The sequence below is a fragment of the Balaenoptera ricei genome, chromosome 10 (genome assembly GCF_028023285.1).
Source record: "Balaenoptera ricei isolate mBalRic1 chromosome 10, mBalRic1.hap2, whole genome shotgun sequence".
NCBI lineage: Eukaryota > Metazoa > Chordata > Mammalia > Artiodactyla > Balaenopteridae > Balaenoptera > Balaenoptera ricei.
Genome location: NC_082648.1, coordinates 42,478,168 through 42,497,848, shown reverse-complemented (window position 1 = coordinate 42,497,848; position 19,681 = coordinate 42,478,168). Strand labels below are relative to the sequence as shown.

General features: G+C 41.2%; 2 protein-coding genes across 4 annotated transcripts in view; one reads left to right on the top strand and one right to left on the bottom strand.

Moving 5' to 3' along the window:
* The window catches only part of CERS5 (ceramide synthase 5), a 35,233-nt gene extending 18,622 nt beyond the window's left edge, over positions 1–16,611 (top strand). Inside the window, exons 2-11 of one of the 2 annotated variants that reach the window (XM_059935871.1) lie at positions 5,577–5,682; positions 6,294–6,424; positions 7,132–7,189; positions 9,443–9,493; positions 10,182–10,274; positions 11,916–12,044; positions 12,146–12,252; positions 13,058–13,214; positions 14,053–14,161; positions 15,724–15,807. In XM_059935871.1, the coding sequence (XP_059791854.1) occupies positions 5,577–5,682; positions 6,294–6,424; positions 7,132–7,189; positions 9,443–9,493; positions 10,182–10,274; positions 11,916–12,044; positions 12,146–12,252; positions 13,058–13,214; positions 14,053–14,161; positions 15,724–15,731 (949 nt within the window). In that variant the 3' untranslated portion in view covers positions 15,732–15,807. Of the gene's footprint in view, positions 1–5,576; positions 5,683–6,293; positions 6,425–7,131; positions 7,190–9,442; positions 9,494–10,181; positions 10,275–11,915; positions 12,045–12,145; positions 12,253–13,057; positions 13,215–14,052; positions 14,162–15,723 lie in introns of both variants that reach the window. The other variant, XM_059935870.1, reaches the window with a different exon arrangement.
* Positions 7,829–19,681, bottom strand: part of LOC132373185 (cytochrome c oxidase assembly protein COX14) — a 28,657-nt gene continuing 16,804 nt past the window's right edge. Inside the window, exons 2-3 of one of the 2 annotated variants that reach the window (XR_009505363.1) lie at positions 8,812–8,933; positions 7,829–8,304 (exon numbers count right to left, since the gene is read on the bottom strand). The gene's annotated coding sequence lies outside the window, so the exon portion shown is untranslated. The remainder of the gene's footprint in view (positions 8,305–8,811; positions 8,934–19,681) is intronic. The other variant, XR_009505364.1, reaches the window with a different exon arrangement.

The window sequence follows — 19,681 nt, the reverse complement described above, 5'->3', positions numbered from 1 at the left end:
CCCGTCCCTTTAGGTGTCTGTGGTCCCCCTCTGGTGCCTGGTAGGTGCCCTAGTTGTGAGGAGACGGGAATTTCGCATCCTCCTAGTTCGCCATCTTGACTCCGCCCCCGAGTGTCCTTTTTACTTTTTCCTTCTCTTTCAACTCTTTAGAAGCTACTTACATTTTTTAATGTGATTGGTTTATTAAGAATTCAGTTGTAGGGAATTCCCTGGCAGTCCTGTGGTTACGACTCTGCACTTTCACTGCCAAGGGATCAGATTCAGTCCCTGGTTGGGGAACTAAGATCCCGCAAGCCGAGTGGCGCGGCCAAAAAAAAAAAATTCAATTGTAAAGGGAAAGGACTTTCTGAATGTTTTCTATGAGATTCTGCATTTGCCTCTAAATATCTCAGCTATCTTCTCTCCATGTTTGTGTGTGTGTGTCTGTCTGTCTCTCTATGTGGAGGGTGGTGGAGGGAGTATTCAGGTTCAAAATATTTAGTTACTCAATACTCTTCACCTAATGATACACCATCTTCATCAGTCTGTATAAGACCTTTCTCTTTTTATTGTATTTTTCCCTTCTTCATCTTGTTTTGTATTTCAGTTTCTTTTTTTTTTTTTTTTTTAAAGGAATTCCTTTATTTTTATTATTTATTTATTTATTTATTTACTTTTGGCTGTGTTGGGTCTTCGTTTCTGTGCGAGGGCTTTCTCTAGTTGCGGCAAGTGGGGACCACTCTTCATCGCCATGCGTGGGCCTCTCACTATCGCGGCCTCTCTTGTTGTGGAGCACAGGCTCCAGGCGCGCAGGCTCAGTAACTGTGGCTCACGGGCCTAGTTGCTCCGCGGCATGTGGGATCTTCCCAGACCAGGGCTCGAACCCGTGTCCCCTGCATTAGCAGGCAGATTCTCAACCACTGCGCCACCAGGGAAGCCCTGTATTTCAGTTTCTTTGATGGTTATTTTTCTTCTTTATCAATTTTGACATTTTTATATTTTTCCAGAAATTGATCTAAGCCAGTGCTTCCCAACCCAATCATGTTGCTGCACACATAGAAAATAATATGTGCACACACAGTGGGATATATGAGGCCAAAGGCTACAGACAAGGGTGTCTGGCTACCACCCACCCCGTGGACCACCCTGAGAGCTAAGAGCAGTATCTCAACATAAGTATAGCCCATCTGTGTTACTTTCCATGACACACTAGTTGAGAAGCTCGATCTAGACTTTTGAATATATTTGTGTATAGTTCATATCCGTCAATGATGTTACAATGGGTCACAAAGATAGAATTGTTGATATAGCTCCCGTCTTTGGTATGAAAAAGCAAAGCAGTGAGTAATTTCATCACAATTAACCCAGGCTTAGGTCAGCTGCTGCCATGTATCTGGAGGACAGGAAAGGGGCAGAATGAAATGATCTCCCTAGAGCAGGACAGATACAATACAATCAGGTTGGGTCACTAGACTTATGTTCCTGGAGTGGCAGGTGGAAAGGAGTAGTTTACCATTGTAGACCACTAGATGCCTACTTATTCAGATATTTAGGCAAAGTGTAGTCTGGTCTTACAAATTATTTTAAAACTTGGGTAACATTGATACTGGAGAGGACAGAAAATCACAAGATGAGTTTGACAATGTCGTCCAGCACAGCAGTTTTCAAACTATGATGTCAGGAATCTTTTACACTATTAAAAATTATCAAGGACCCCAGAGAGTTTTTGTTTATATGGATAATATCTACCAATATGTACTGTTTTAGAAATTAAAATAGAAAATTTTTTAAATTGTATTTATTAGTTCACTTATAAGTAACAATACATTGATTGTATTGGTAATATAACTAATGTTTTATGAAAAATTACTTTTCCAAAACAAAAAAAAATGTGAGGATAGCATTATTTTACATTTTTGTGAATCTCTTTAATATCTGGTAGCTGTAGTCTCATATCAGTTCTGCATTCGATCTGTTGCTATATGTCATGTAAGCTGTGGAAAATTCCACTGTACACTCATGAGAGAATGAGAGAGAAAAGAATTATTATGAAACTATAGAATTATGAGAATAATTTTGACCTTGCAGAGCTCCTGAAGAGGGTTTCAGAGGTCTCCAGGCACGCTTTGAGAAGTGCTGATTTAACAGAAAGGATGAATGCTAATGCTGGGCTCTTTGGAGTTTAGTTTGACCAACCTATTTTATAAGTTATACTAAATGCCAGGTGAATGATGTGGAATGAACACGTGACTAGGTGTGAAGTTTCTCAAAGTTCTGATTTGAATTTTTTTTTTTCTTTTGGTTGCGCCACAATGCATGTGGGATCTTAGTTCCCCAACCAGGGATCCAACCTGTGCCCCCTGCAGTGGAAGCATGGAGTCTTAACCACTGGACCGCCAGGGAAGTCCCCTGATTTGAATTTTTTTATCACAGAAAAAATTCTTGGGACTTCCCTGGCGGTCCAGTGGGTAGGAATCTGCGCTCCCAATGCAGGGGGCCTGGGTTCGATCCCGGTCGGTGAACTAGATCCCACAGGCATGCGGCAACTATGAGTTCGCATGCCGCAACTAAGAAACCCGTGTGCTGCAACTAAACGTGCCACAGTGAAGAGCCTTCGTGCTGCAGCTAAGACCTGGTGCAGCCAAATGAATGATTAAATAAATAAATTTTTTTAAAAAAATTCTTTTCCAATCATAAGTCCTTATTTTTGGTTTTGTGCTTCATGCTATAGCACAAAATCAGTGCCCAATAAATATTTGTCAAATAAACAAATTTTCTTAGAGTCTTACAGCTGCCACTGACTTGATGCCAGTAGCTTTATGTCTTTCATTGAACTCTGAACTAATGAGGGCAGGATGTGAGCTTATGACAACTCTAGGATATTAAGTCTGCTTCAAGGTCTAGATAATAAAGCAATCTTGGCTTCACCCAAGTGATCAGGGTACAAACCCATCCCTGTTGTGTAAAAGAGGGTTTCTTGCTCTTCTCACTTTGCTGGAGGTACCGTCAGGGAGTACCCACACTGAACTATCTGTTCCTAGTAAAAATAATAATAGCTGCCTTTTAATGAATGTTTACAAAATGTCAGGTACCGGGTTAGGCATGCATCAAGTCATCTCATCTTTAAAATAAACCTGTGAAACAGATATTATTATCCTCATTCTGTAGGTGAGTAGCTTTCACAAAGTCTCTTAGCTGGTAAAATCTGTCTAACCCCAGGGCCTTTAATCACCTGACTGCATTGAGGAAGAGGCCTGGATCAGGGAGTAAAAGTAGGAATTGGAAAGGCAGTTTTTTGTTCTTGGATCTACCTCTTCATTCAGTTAACATAGGTGAGAGGAGACAGGGAGAGAGGATTCAGTGCTTTTATCTCTGATATGGCACCAACTCAACAGCAAAGAATGGCTGCCTTTTTTTTTTAAATTTTTTTCTGGCCGTGCTGCGGCACGGCACATGGGATTGTAGTTCCCGGACCAGCGGTCGAACCTGCGCCCCCTGCAGTGGACACGCGGAGTCCTAACCACTGGACTATTAGGGAAGTCCCAAGAATGGCTGCCTTAATTACTCTTCTGGATGCTGATCAATGCTGGGTCCAAACTGAGCTCCAACAGAATAAGGGTGGAATTCACTAGACCTGTTCCTTGTCAATTGCTCAGCAACTACTGAGTACAGAACCTTGCTAAATACAAAAACAGAATTCTCTGTGTTCACAAGGAGTTTAAACATGAATGGGGGTTTAAAATATTTGTACACAGAATTATATACTAGGAAGTATAAATTAAAGTATCTGTTAGCACTGGCATTTGAATGAAACTTTTATACCACTGGTGCAAAAGAGAGAAAAGAATGGGTTGCAGATGTGGCTTACTTTATCTGAATCAACGCTTCCCCATGGCTCAGGAACTTTGGTGATAAAGGTAAAAGAAGTTTTCATAGAGGAAGACAATAAACAAAGTTTCTTGTTTTCAGTCCCTCCCTTAGAGATAAATTCTGGATTCGAATGCAGATCAAGAAAATAGGTCAAGAGCATTCCATCTTACGCCTCCCAGTTATAATTTCATCATGAGACTCCCTAAGATGCTAAGAGAGCTAGAACTGGTTTTGACTTATTCTGAAAGTGACTACGTAAAGCTTTTCCTAGAGCTGAGGCTCATAAAAATCTATGGTTGTGGAGAACAGAGAGATCTTTCTTGAAGAACCAAGGAATAATCCCTCAATTTTCAAAGATCTAAAAGTTATAAGTTAGTTATAGTCAATGATATAACCATGGAATCTTAGAAAGAAAAAAATCTTTTATTTTTTAAATTTATTTATTTATTTAATTTATTTATTTTTGGCTGCGTTGGGTCTTCGTTGCTGCACGCGGGCTTTCTCTAGTTGTGGCGAGCGGGGTCTACTCTTCATTGCAGTGTGTGGGCTTCTCATTGTGGTGGCTTCTCTTGTTGCGGAGCATGGGCTCTAGGCGCGTGGGCTTCAGTAGTTGTGGCACGTGAGCTCAGTAGTTGTGGCTCACGGGCTCTAGAGCTCAGGCTCAGTAGTTGTGGCACACGGGCTTAGTTGCTCCGCGGCATGTGGGATCTTCCCGGACCAGGGATCGAACCCATGTCCCCTGCATTGGCAGGTGGATTCTTAACCACTGCGGCACCAGGGAAGCCCGAGAAAAAAAAGTCTTATACGTCATCTCATATAACCCCTTCTTTTAGACGACAAAACCAAAACCCAAGAATTGAGTGACTTGACCAAGTTTATGTGACTTATTAGTGGTAGATCTGGGACTAGAATTGAGTACTAATAGGTAATTTCTTTCTTACCACTCTTCATAGTTTCCCAATTTCTTTCTTCAGAGCTCCTGAAAGTTCTAAGTATTTCCGTATAGTCTTTTGATTAGGCAGGAAGGTGACCATGACCCGGGATATTTGTGTTTAGGAAGAGCTCAGTCTCAGTTCTACTTTTCCCTCCAATTAAGATCTTCTTGATCATTTGATATAAGGAAAATTACCATTTATTAAGCACTTTCCTTGTGTCACGGTCTTCATATATGTAATATCATAGTACCTGCAAGATTCATGTAAAGTAGACCCGCTTCTAACATTTTAATGGGAATATGAATCCCCTGGGAATCTTGTTAGTGCAGATTCTGATTTTGCTGGTCTGAGATGGGGTTCAAGATTCTGTATTTCTAAAAAGCTTCTAGGAAAAACCAGTAATGCTGTTTATCTGTTGGCCTTATGTTGAGTAGCAAGAATCTTAATCTTATAGATGAAAGAACTGAGCTTTAGCAAGATTAAATAAGTTGCCCAAGTTCATACAGGCAGTAAATGGTAGACTAGTGATTTGATCTAGCTCTCTCTGACTCTAAAGCTCAAGATGTGATAAGGGAAGCCAGGGAAAAATGGAAAGAGAGCTTATGTTCCAATATTTCTTCAACAAGTCACTTCTCAAATGAGTCAATGGCAGAATCCAGGACTAAATCAAAAAGTCCTGGCTCCCGGCCAAGTGTTTCCCCTTTTTCCTCTTATCAGTCCCCTAATCAGGATCTTTGCTTCATGCTTGGCAAACCATTTTTAGAATTGGCTTTTGGGTTTTCTCCATTACAGGTATATTGCCAAACCCTGTGCACTCCATGTTGGCATCCAGGACAGTGGTCCTTATCAGGCCCAACCTAATGCCATCCTTGAAAAGGTGTTCATATCTGTTACCAAGGTAAGTGGGCAAAGAAACAGAGGAAGATTCGTGTGGGGGTTTATCCCATAGGGCAGGGGAGGATAAAAGAGCAAGTATTTCCAAGGGTAGGGATAGGATGGGATGATCTTTCACATTTGGGTAGTCCATAGAGCTATTAGGAAAACTTTATCCACTCAGGGAAATACCTTTGGGCCAGGATCCCTTAAATAAGTCACGTTTACATACATTTGAGTTCTGGGCCTAGCAGCCACCACCACCCCTCCTTCTCCCCCAGACACACATCATATTTTGATTTTGTTTTTCCCTGCTCCAGCTCTTGTCATTACCTAGTTGCATAATCAAATGGAGATGGTACTGATAGCCTTTGCGGTTGGGTTTTAATATCTCTTTTTACTTAGCTTGGGCTGGAGGGAGAAGACCAAACAAGGATGTGTATAGATGAATGGTAAAGGTCCTTGATGTGTAAAATAGTACTTCGTACTAAAAATGACTTTGGGGATGAAAGCTGGAAAGAAAAACATTCCTTAAGTCACTATAGTTATCGCCGCTTTGCCATTCAGCTAGTCAAAGGGATTTAATGAGATGTTTGAAGAAAAAGGGATGTTCTGACTCTGGTCATACATCTGCAGTATCCTGATGAGAAAAGGCTGGAGGGCCTGTCAAAGCAGCTGGACTGGGATGTCCGAAAAATCCAATGCTGGTTTCGCCATCGGAGGAATCAGGACAAGCCCCCAACGCTCACTAAATTCTGTGAAAGCATGTAGGTGTGCAGAAGGAGGTGGGGAGTGAGGAGAAGGGTGGAGTATGGCTGGACTAAGGTTTTCTTTTTGGAAATCACTTCTCTTGTTAGGATAACAGTCAATAGATGTGGAGGGCTAACTCTGTTATAGGCTGGGAAGAAGAGAACTGGAAGCCTGATCACCCTTAGTTTCTTGGACATGCTTGCCCCCAAGCTAGATGTAGTTCCATTTTGTGCCCCTTTCCCAAATAAGTTGGGAATGAATTCCTATACCGGCACTTACATAGGTAGATATGCATACCCTTGTACACCTTGGTAGAGATAATACCAGCTTGCTCTAAATTGACATTTTAGTGGGAAGCATCCCTTTTCTGGACATACTATAATCCATTTCACTGGGTTTTTGCCGATTATCCTCTGGACACCGAGCACTGTATTTCTCATTGTCATGCAAAAAAAAATTATAATAATAGGCACTATCATCAGGGAGTCTAATATGGAAGAAAAGTTTACTAAAGCCAGTATACACTTGTGGAAATCTATTTTAAACAGAGGCTGGAAGATTTTTATCTCTTTGGCTTTTTCGGTAACAGTATTTGTCCCTATTATGGGAACTTAATTTCTTACCAGTAACTGTCTTATCCCCAAATCTGCTATCTTGACTTCTTTACTTCACAGACTTTCTTTTGAGTGAATATGTATCTAACTTCTACTTCTTGCCCATCCAGGTGGAGATTCACTTTTTATTTATGTATATTCTGCTATGGAGTTAGATTTCTCTGGTCGGTGAGTCTGAAGTTTCTCTGGTTCTCCTTTGGGTTCTAATCATGCCTACATCCCTGAAGATAAGAGTTAAATACCTTTAGATTTTGTCCCTCACTCCCTTTTTTTTTTTTCTTGTGATTTTTTTTTTTTTTCTTGTGATAAGCTAAATAGATTGTCTTCTGTCTGGGGCCTGACATCAGTAACCTCGTGACTACTGTTTCTCCCATAAGTAATGCTAGTAATAAAAAAATTAATTAAATCAGCATAGTACGTGATGGTTTACAAAGCACTTGACAAAGTCCTGTTCTTTCAAGGAGGAGACATTACAGAAATGAAGTTAGTAACTCATTAAAGTGGGTAAAACAGGTATTATTCCTGCTTTTCAGTTAATTGTCAGAGTCAAAGAAGAATTTCAGGCTTTTTGATTCATGAGTCCTCTTTTTTTTTTTCACTGTACCACAGTTTTCCTTTAAATGCAATAATTGAGGCTTCAAAATACATGAAACATAAAGAGGCAGAAAGAAGGGAAAAGGAAGAGAATAGACAAATATACAATCATATTTGGAGATTTTAATACTCTTCGTAATTGACTAAATCACTAGGCAAAAATCACTGAAGATGTAGAAGATTTAAACAACACAATCAACCAGTTTGGCCTAACTGACATATATAGGACACTACACCAACAGCTGAAGGATACGTATTATTTTCAAGTGCACATGGAACACCAACTAAGACCATATGTTAGGCCAAAAAATTAGTCTCAGCAAATTTTATTTATTTTTTATTTTTTTAATAAATTTATTTATTTTTATTTATTTATTATTTTTGGCTGCATTGGGTCCTCATTGCTGCGCGTGGGTTTTCTCTAGTTGAGGCGAGCGGGGGCTACTCTTCGTTGCGGTGCGCAGGCTTCTCTTGTTGCCAAGCACAGGCTCTAGAGCACGTGGGCTTCAGTAGATGCAGCGCGTGGGCTCAGTAGTTGTGGCTCGCGGGCTCTAGGCACGTGGGCTCAGTAGTTGTGGAGCACGGGCTTAGTTGCTCTGCGGCACGTGGGATCCTCCCGGACCAGGGCTCGAACCCGTGTCCCCTGCATTGGCAGGCGGATTCTTAACGACTGCGCCACCAGGGAAGCCCTCAGCAAATTTTAAAATATTGAAATCTTACAAAATATGTTCTCTGACCATAATGGAATTAAAATAGAAATCAAACTAATAATAAGATATCTAGAGAAATATTTGGTAGTTAAACAACTCTTCTAAATAACCCAAAGATCAAATAAGAAATCATAGGGAAATTAGAAAATATTTTGAATTGGATGATACTGAAAATACAACATACCAAAATGTGTGGCATGTAGCTAAAGCATACTTAAGAGGAAATTTATAACTTTAAATGTTTATATTAGAAAAGAAGAAAGCTTTAAAATCAATGACCTAAGTTTTCACTTTAAGATCCAGAAAAAGAAGAGCAAAGTAAACCCAAAGTAAGTTAAAGGAAAGGAAAAAGAAAAAAAAAGCAAAAATCGATGAAATAGGCATTAGACAAATAATGGAGAAAATTAATAAAGCCAAAAGTTGGTTCTTTGAAAGGTTTAATTAAAATTGATAAACGCTTAGAAAAAAAACAAGAAAACAAATTACCAGTATCAGGGAGAAAAAGAGGCTATCACGGGGATTTCCCTGGTTGTCCAATGTTAAGACTCCGCCTTCCAATGCAGGGGGTGCAGGTTCGATCCCTGGTTGGGGAACTAAGGTCCCACATGCTGCGGGGTGTGGCCAAAAATTAAAAAAAAAAAGAAGAAGCTATCACTATATATCCTGTAGACATTGAAAGAATAATAAGACAATATTGTGAACAATTTAATAGTAATAAATTCAACAACTTAGATGAAATGGACTTAATTGAAACTCCATTCGAGATTATTACTTTTGACTTGTGAATCTTTGGCATGGAGATCTCTCTTTCAGTTATTAAATGAAATCATTGTCTTCCTGCCTCCCAGTTTCCTATATATTCCAGGTTGTGATGTTTCCAGAAACTATCTTAGAGCTCTCATTGCTCTTACGTACCTCAAAGCATGGTTTCTCTCTTTGTAATAACACTTTCTTGTTCTAGAAGAAAAGTCTAGCCGTTTAGTTACCCTAAATTCTGTCAAGAGGGATTCCTTTTTCTTTCCCAACTCTTTTGCCCCAAGCATAGAGAGAAAGGGATTACATAGATGAGCCAGGGGAGAATTCTAAAGGCTGACTTGGATTATCTGTTTTCTCTTAGTCGCCTTGGTTCTGGGACACCCGACAATGCTGGCACAGTTACCCTTATCAGGTAGGATCTGAGCCCTTTCAAGACAGGGGTTTTATGTGTGTGTGTAAGATGGGGTTGGGGAGAGTACATTGACAGTCCCAAGGAAAGATGGCACATTTCCTTGGGATTCTTGAGGGATTAGGGACTGAGTCTCTTTGAGTCATATATTCAGGGTATCTATTTTTGGGGTCCCCATAGCAGTGAAATCCAGTGATCTGTTTGTTCCAGGTTCCTATATTCACCCTAATTGGGCTGGAAAGAAAAACAGCTTCCTGGCACTTAATGAGGTGCTTTCTGGTTCATGTGTCCCTTTTGAATCCCTCAAGATTTTCTACTATGGTTCTAGTCCATAGTAGAAAAATGTCAGGGGGCTGCTAACAGTAGAAGAAAGAAAGGCCTCAGTGTATTCAATCCCCTGAAAAGCACTAATTGCCCAGAATTCTAGACACACTGATTTGATTGTGCTATAGTATGTGTTAACCTTATCTGATCTCTGAAAGATGAGAGCTGAAGATGTGTATGTGGAAGGGAAGAGGTTTAAGTCTCTGCACCAATCCAAGGTCTGTTAGCTATTGCAGATCTTGGAAGATGATGGAGAGGAAGGTTATTTAATAATTTGGGGTATGGGTCCTCTGAGACGGAGAAATTTGGGGAGATAGAATGAGTCTTTGACTAGCTGGTATTCTAACTACTTCTTTCTCTCTTCCAGCCTCTCACAAATGGGCTTTATTACTATTATATCATGGAATTGGCTTTCTATTGGTCTCTTATGTTTTCTCAGTTTACAGACATTAAAAGAAAGGTAAGGACATTGGCTCCCTCAACTCCCTGACTTATTGCATCCTCCTTTCCAGCAGCTATCATTATTGTCATTGTGATAGATTCTCTGCCCTGATTGGGACCACAAAAGAGGGAGAAAGTAGGTTTAATGGGACTTTAGCTCTTTGTAATGTTCTCAGAAGTGAGACCTGACTAATGATGAAGTATATTTGAGGCATTCAGGGCAGCCCAGGATGAAAACAGTTAACCATCTAAGAAGCATACCCTTTTCCTCATTTTCTCCAAGGTTCTAACATATCCAAAGCTCAGGAAACTTAGTCTGAGCTTTGTCCCTAAGCTCAGGACATGGGGATAGTAAGGCCTGATCCAGGAAAATCCTTGATTCCAGAAAAGCTAGATCTGGCTTTTGTTTGGCACTAGGGACCCTTGTTCCCTCTCTGTTCTCCCTTCTTGGTGACCCCACTTACTTAAAGAATGTCAATTGGAAGGGGTTTTAGATGATTTAGTTTACCCTTTTCTTACTGTTTAGGAAACGAAGATTCAGAGAAGTGAGTTGACTTGCCCACAGAGTGGCAAAGTTGGAAATGACTTAAGTTTTTTATAAGCAGACAGAAAGGGCAGAATCTTCACCTTTTATTGGTGTCCTGACATAACTGACATAATGCAGTTCCAGCAGCTCTAACCCTAATCTGTCACTAACTCATGGTTATCTTTGGTAAGGAAAATCAGGGTTAGCCTTTGTGGGAATGGATTGAAATTGATCTGGGTTATTAGTTGTTGTGTAACCTAGAAGCTTGATACACAATTCAGATGCCTTTCACCCTCCTATGATTAGGAGACACAGGTCTCCTTACTAAAATTTTATTTTAATACATGACACATATAAAAAGGTTTGTAATACATATGTTGGTTTTAAAACATTCTAGAATGTGTATTTGTAAAGTCATCCCCAACTCAAGAGCTAAAATACACCATTGTATCTGTCTCTGTGGAGAGCACAGACTTTATATCCTTGCTTCTCTGATGCAAATTTACCTGCCCTCTCCCACCCTCTCTCCCTCACTGGGCTGGGAAGTATTTATTAGATATGTCCAATAACTCAGGTATTTAGAGATTTCTCCAGGACTAACCTTGGCATTTGAACCCAAGAGGAAGTTTGAGCTTTAAATCTGAAAGCAGGAAGTGCTTGTAGTAAGATGGATTGTTTAGCATGTCTCTGAAATGTTTTGGAATAGTTTAGCTTTGCCCCCTTCACAAACCTCCCCTTTCCGTTAGGTCCCTTTGGTTGAAATTTCCTTCATCGAAGCAGAAGAGTCTTAGACTTTCAAGGATATCTGAAATATCTAAGGCTTGTATGCCTTACTACCACCTGGGAAATTATTTCCAAGTGTCAGCTCAGCATCCAAGCTCTACATGTTCTGCAACTACCAAAGAAAATTATTCTTTTCTGTGTTTTGAGCTATATTAACGTAGGTTATGGGTCAGTCATTGACGTAGAGAGTTTTGGGTCAAATGTTAGGCAGCTCCTTGAGGGAGAACTTAAACAAAATGGAACTTCTAAGGGGTGGGATAAGACCCTCTGAGAACAGTGCAGGACATTGAGTTGGCCGGCAGCTCTATGGCCTTGCCTTTACCTGCCTGTTTTATTTCCATTCCTTCCTAGGACTTCCTGATCATGTTTGTGCATCACTTGGCCACCATTGGGCTCATTACCTTCTCCTACATCAACAACATGGTTCGAGTGGGAACTCTGGTCATGTGTCTACATGATGCCTCAGACTTCTTGCTGGAGGTAAGACCCCAATCCCCCTTTCCTCACTATTCCTCTTTCTTTACTTTTCTTCCTGAGAACTGGCTTTCTCCCCAGCTCAATTCTTGTCTTCCTTTCTCCAGGCAGCCAAGCTGGCCAATTATGCCAAGTATCAGCGTCTCTGTGACACCCTTTTTGTGATCTTCAGTGCTATTTTTGTGGTGACTCGTCTAGGAATCTATCCATTCTGGTAAGTGTTAGGGCTGTGGAGCTATGGTAGATACGTAGCCATAAACTGGTGATACCTTTCACCAGTTTAGGGAACAGACCACCAAGGTTCCCTAACCCTAAATATTGCTCTGCTTCTTCCTTGACCTAACCTGACCCTTTATGGACTCTCAAAGGACCTCATTTCCCTTGCACAATATTTCTAGTGAGGTGTGATCTAGACTGAGAGCATCCAGCTCACTTAGCTGTGGCTCTCCTGACTCATCTCTGAGGAGCAGTCTTCATTTTATGCCTTAGTAATTCCTTTGCCTTCTTTTGTACTGATTACAAAATTCTCAGGCTCTTGCTTGTTTTCCTGCTCTATACCCTGTCTCCCACTCTGACCAACACACACATACACCACTCTCACTTCTACACTCACTACTTTATGATACAAAGTCATTTTCTCTGTGGGTTGGAGATTCTCCTTAGTCTGAGGGAATCAGCTACCAGCTGTCCTATATGTGCCTGAGGATCTGAGTAATTCCTAGGATGATGATTAAAATCGGTGTCCCAAATTTGTGAAACTCTGTATATTTGAAGTGATTAATAATATGACTTATTCTATCAGTTGCTAAGATTTCTATATCTTTCCTTATCCCTAAAGATAGAAAACTCCATGGGCCCCTTTCTTTATTCTTTTCTCACTGTGGATGAATATCTCTGGAACTTCAACTGATAGAAGGTATGGGGAGAAAACACAAGGTTCTGCTTTCCAGGGAATTCAGCTTCATCCCTATCTGTCTGGCTTTGACTCTGGAATCTGACCATTGGCCTCCCTCTTACAGGATTCTGAACACGACCCTCTTTGAGAGTTGGGAGATGATCGGGCCCTATCCCTCCTGGTGGCTCTTCAATGGCCTTCTCCTGATCCTACAGGTTCTGCATGTCATCTGGTCCTACCTAATTGCACGAATTGCTTTCAAAGCCTTGATCCGAGGAAAGGTGAGGATGAAAGATGGCTTCTTTCTTTGGGGCTGGGTGGGAAAATAGGTATTACCCAGCAAAGAGCCTAGGGCTCCAAAGTTTCCATCTTTTCTTTAAGTATGAGTGTTTAGCCATCTAAGACATGACTTAGATGTCAGAGGAAGGATCTGCCTTCTTCCTGTCCCTTAGGAATGACCATTGTAAAATAATAAACAGGATTAGGTTTGGAGATGACCTCAACCATTTCCTACCCCTTACCTACCTACTTCGTGGATTTCATATTTTTGTTTTTAGCATGGGAGCCTTTTTTCAAAGGAAATCATATGCAGAGCTCCAAGATATAAACTGTATAAAAGCAGAGATGTTAGACTGCCTAGGAGTAGTTTGGTAAGTCGCAAGCCACCCCAAGATGGCCACACTGTGATGTTCAAGATATGGTTTATGTAAGGGACTAAGTACCAATCTCACCTTACTGTTGGATGAGGCAGGGGTCTTAAGTGAGATAGGTCTTCAGGGTTTCAAATACCCATCTTATGCCAAGAGCCCAAAAGCACAAAGAAAGATCATTCAGTGATAAAACTCATAACTGAATTTTGCAAATTCTGAAGCAATCAGACTGTGATTAGCCTGCAGGCTGGGGATTCAGGCTTCGGTAATACACAATCCCAAGGGGAGGGGCTCTGGTAGAGGATACACTGACTCTAGGACAAAGGGATGGAATGTTTCCCAGGAATATATGATCCCTTGTGTCACTATTCTTTATGGCTGCAATTGGTTTCAGAACTTGCTCAGTGTGCCTGTGCATCTTGCTGTAGCTACTGGACATCTCTCTTCTCCCCTGCTCTTTCCTGACCAGGTGACCTATCCAGGAAGGATTAGACCCAGACTCTGTACTCTCCACTCTTTTCTCACCTCCTTCCTTTTTTCTATGCCTGGTGGGAGCTGGACAGTTTCATCTCTTGCATGTAAGTGTATCTGTGCTTCTAGTGTTCAGTGAAGCATGTCTGTCTGAATGTGTTTCTCTTCCTTCCTGCTTTCCTTTCTGTTTCCCTGGGTTGTATCAGAGGATGTATCTCTGCTGACTCCAGCTACGGTGCAGGTCGGATGAATGGTCACATGGGAGGCAGCTACTGGCTGAAGAGTGAGGTGGTTGGTATGGGGACTTCAGCATAGACGGACTTGTAGGGCTGCTGGCAACCTACTCCTCTGGGCCTCCCCACATCTGCACTCCTGTGACTAGGGGGTGTGCAGGGCACTGAGGAGAATCAAAGAAGCAAATATTTTCACTTCTTTAAAAAACTCTGCCATTTTATATTGAGCTCAGGTTGGGCCATTGTTGCATGGAGCTCAAGTTGCCAGATTCTTTTTCCTAAATTGAGGCAAGATTAGAGTCTACTCATTTTTTTTTCCCTTTCTGTTTTCCTTTCCTTCCCACCCACACACCGCCCCCCTCCTTTTTGAGCCTCCCTTTCCCTCAACTCTAGACACACTGCCCTCTGGTGGAAATTTCCTAAAGATCAGATAATCAGTTCGTTATCTGGGTTCAGAGGTCGATAGCTATAATAAACCATAGAATCTTAGAGCTAACCAAAGCAATTACCCCACCTCTTGGCAACAGCAATTGTAGTTTTGTTTCCTTCTCACCCCCTTCTCTTAGTTACTTTAAAAAAAAAAAAACCCACACATTTATTATCCTTCAGTTCGGGAGGGCAAAAGTCTGACATAGGTTTCACTGGGTTTCTCTCCTTTACTTTTATGGTCCACGGTAGAGAATCTGAAATACTTTGCTTGGTATGCAGGATAGTTCAGATTGAAAAACACTGCTCTAATCCAAATCCTTCGTTTGAAAATATAGAACAAAAAGCTCAGGTTGAAAGGCAAAGAGTCATAGAGAGTAGCATGATTGGGACTGGGAATTTTTACTCGCTGACTGCCAGTCTGCTTTTCTTTTCACCATACTCTGTATCTTGGGGTTGCTCAAGAGGAGTAACTATCAACACCCTATGACACTAGTCATAGGGTGTTGATAGTTGAGCCCAGGAAGAGCCCAGTTGTGGATCAGCTTTGGGGATAAAGCAAAACTCTGAATAACCAAAACTGTAGTGGCCACACCACCAGAAGACAGAAGCAGTGATGACAGCCATATGTATTGTTTGTGTTGGCCTTTTCTTTTTTGAGGTACAGGAGGAGAAAGGGTGTCTGTGGAGTTTCCTTCAAACCTAAACCATGACTGGGTGAATGATTTCAGCTCTTTTAGGCTGGTCCTGAAAGATAAACTCCTCTACGAAGATGGCTACTTATTCCATTGAGAACGGAATTAGAGATGATGAGAGAGAAACCCAGAAAGCAGGCAAAGGATATTCACAACAGTCTCTGTGGTCCAGATAGTATTTTGAGTCAGGTGCCACCAGAAAGTAGGCCAGATTGGGAGCAGTGCCCAAACATGGGCTCTGTGGGCTTTGTCTGTCTTATGATTCTAGAAAAGTTCTGTCCTTACCTTTTCTACCTTTGGCCCCATCCCACCCAGGTATCTAAGGATGATCGCAGTGATGTGGAGAGCAGCTCAGAAGAAGAAGATATGACCAGTAGCACAAAAGGCCCCTGTGGCCGCAGCTCCAGCAATGGTGCCGGTCGGGTGAATGGTCACATGGGAGGCAGCTACTGGCTGAAGAGTAAGGTGGTTGGTATGGGGACTTCAGCATAGACGGACTTGTAGGGCTGCTGGCAACCCACTCCTCTGGGCCTCCCCGCATCTGCACTCCTGTGACTAGGGGGTGTGCAGGGCACTGAGGAGAATCAAAGAAGCAAATATTTTCACTTTTTTTAAAAAAACTCTGCCATTTTGTATTTAATAGCCTCCAGGTTCTTTCAGTAATGTTATTTGCTCTGTGTGTGTGCGTGCGTGTGTGCATATGTGCGCACATGTGCATATGTATTTGTGCATATGCGTGAGTTTCGTTGCCTAGGTTGGGGCACAAGCCTGGTCCCCTTTGAACCCACCTCAATCCCAGATTTGGCTGCATCTTGAATTATGCTGGCTCCAGAGAGTCCCCTCCCTTGTTGCCCATGGCTCTTGAAGCTCTGGCCATCTGAATGGAGCAGCTAAGTTCAGCTCCAGGTTTCTGCACTGTTCCTCCTTTGGAGCTGGAATGTTTCACATGACGTTATATAGAAACAGACAACCATGAATGGATGGCCAGGATTGCTGTGGCCCCTAGTTAGGTCCCCTTCCTGCCACCTGGTAGTGATGGACAGCTGCTGATAGATACCCTGCTCTTTATTCAGTGGTACGCAGGGAGTGGGGGGGTGGGAGGAGCAGGTGAGCTGAGGGCTGGAGGACAGCAGCCACTGGGTGAGCTGTTAACGGTTTATACTATTGTTTACTCTTCTGTGATTAAAAGTGCTTCAACCCTCATCTGCTGTCTCAACCTCTTTAGTGACTCTGTCCCCAGTCCCCTGAACCCATAATCTAATTAAGAACTTTTTCAGGTCTGATTCTAGAGGCCATTGGACACCAAGTGTTTCCTTTCTGTGCATGCTGGAAAGAGAGTGCCTGCATTTTAGGGCTTTATATTTTAAGAAAAAATAAACATGTGTAGTGACCATAAGAAAAAATACTGAGCAGATGAAAGCATGTATATTACTAAAGCAACAAAGGCTGTGGTTGAAGAGCTAAGACACCTTGAGTATTTCCTGTATTTCCCATTTTATTGAATACAGAGACTGCCAGTTAACATCTTAAGATTGCGATAAGTGAGTCTAAGCAGATGTGTTCTCTTTTAGTTCTGTTTTCTCTTTTAGCCTATGGAGAAACAGTCTTCCTAATCTAGATTTTTCTCTAGTTGAGGTCAAGGCAAAATTACTAATAGTAGTATTCATCTCTTAGAATAGTTTTCCATTTAGTGAATATTCAGATTACCAAAATATTTCCAGATATTTGTGTACATTAAGACATATGGTGTGCTTCATTGTTAGGGAGATGGATAAAAATTGAAAGAAGTAGGTTATTCCAAGAATCAGATAACTCATTTGATGTTCATTGACATTATTGGGATATTGACTCTACTAAACTTACTGAGTGGCTGGATTTTAAAAAGACTTACTATAGGGCATGGAAAAATTAAGTTCTAAAAAGTTTTACATAGTTATTTGGTCAGAGCTAGTCAGGAAAACTAAAAGACTAGGGTCTTACATTTAGTTCCTCAATTTGCCGTATTGTTGAATAAATTAGTAATTATGAAATATGAATGAAAATGCTTTTGAAAGTCAGACAAGGTATGTATATTGCCTTTTGAAATTTGAACAATTGCTTTGTAAATACAATCTGAATTAGTTGGCCCAGTTAATCTGACACAAGGTGCAACCAAGTGGTATAATAATTAAAGTAATAATTGCTAACACATAGCTCTTTATTACATGCCAGGTACTGTATTAAGCACTTTACATATGATTAAAATACAGCAAAATAGGTTAACTTGCCTAAATTCAAACAGCTAGTAAAGAATCAAACTCAGAGTCTCTATTCTTAACCACTATACTGTAACACTTCCCAAGACTTCGTATGAGGAAAAATAGTTGTTGAAGAAACGTTTAGCCAGAGGCATAGACTGATTAGAGTTAGCCTTGGATGAGTGAATTGACATTAGGGTCAGTTATAGGAACAGGGTCTTGTTCTGAAGAGGAACTATATGCATATAGTTAAGAGTGGGAGATGAGAGAGAGGTTGCTAGGGAGTTTGAATACAGAGCCGGAAGATAATAGTGTTAACGGGGGGCAGCAAGACTGTCATGAAGCCAGTTTTATAGATGGCCTGGGAAGGTTTTATGCCTGAGAGGAAGGCCCCAAATCAGTGCAGAGCAGGTTAGATGCAGACCCATCATCCCTACCCGAGAACTAGGAATATTTGTAAGAGAAGCAAGGCATTACCTCTCCTCTGTTGAATGTAAAAGAGTTTTAACTTTATTATTTATTGAAAACATAACACGTTTGTATAGTGCTTAACTGCTCTGAAGATGATTTCACAACATCAAAACGTGAACTTCAGAACACTTCTGTAAAAGTAGGATTATCCCCATTCCATAAATGAATGTTCTGATTGTCTATTACTATGTAACTAACCACCTGAAAACATAGTGGCTTGAAAGAACAATTATTATTTCTCATGGTTTGGTTGGTTGAATGAGCGCAGTGGGAAATATCTCATGTGGTTGCAGTCAGATGGCAGCTGGGAATGGAGTAGTTTAAAGACTCAACTGAGCTGGATGTCAAAGGTGATTAACTAGTGTGGCTAGAAGTTAATGCTGGCTGTTCCCTAAGAACTCTGTCGGGGCTGTCAACTAACGTACCTAAACATGACCTTTCCATGCCTTGGGTGGTTGCATTCCATGATGCAGGGAGCAGAAGTCACTAGGCCAATTAAGAATGTTGACTGGGGGAATTCCCTGGTGGTCTAGTGGTTAGGGCCGCCAGCGCTTTCCCTGGTGGCCCAGGTTCAATCCCTGGTAGGGGAGCTAAGATCCTGCAAGCCGAGCGGTGTGGCCAGGAAAAAAAAGAAGAATGTTGACTGGAACTGGCACACATTACTCCACTATATCCTGTTGATCAAAGTAGTCACAGGGACCATCTAGATACAAGGGGGTGGTGAGATAGATTCTACCTCTTGAAGCAGTGGCGAGGTCACTGCAGAAGAGCATGGGCAATGGGAGGTATGGTTGCATTCACCTTTGAAAAATTCAGTCTGCCACAGTGAGAAAATTGAGTCTCAGAAGTTGTTCAAAAAACACAAACATCTTAGATTGCCTATAATGTATCATGAGCTTTTGCATTATCACAATCCTAAAAATAATCATATGAGTTTGGTTAGTGGGTGATAGTATGCTGATTTTAAACCAAGTTCTTCAGACTTTAGATCCAGTATGCCTGCAAGAAGATATTTTCAGTTCAATAAAATATTTATTTAGTGCCTACTTTACGATAGGCACTGTGGCAGAGAAGCTGGGGACACACAAAGATGAACAAGATCTGGTTTCTACTTCAAAGATCTCAGACTGCAGTTAGGAAAGGAAAAAAAAAATTATACAATGTGATAACTATTCTAAATTATTCTTGGCAAGGTGGGAGAAAACTTGAAAGTGGAGCTGGGCCATTAAAGATGAGTAGAGCTTTGCCAGGAAAACAGGAATAGGAAGGTGTTATGTTTGGAAGAGACGGGAGTATATGAAAGCTATCAGTTCTGTCTTAATGTAGACTAAAATAACCTGAGACAAACATCCAGGAATGGTGGATAAAGTTGTGGTGTTTTTTTTTTTTTCTTTAATGCACAGCTGAGCTTCCAAGAAAGGGACACAAAAGATGCAAAGGTATTGAAAACTAGAGCAGAAGGCAAAACAGCTGATGCAGTTACTGAAGGGAGAGGAGAATATAACCTAAGGACTTGGGTTTTAATGCTGACAAGAGACAAGATTGTGGCCCCATGCAGGAAGCTG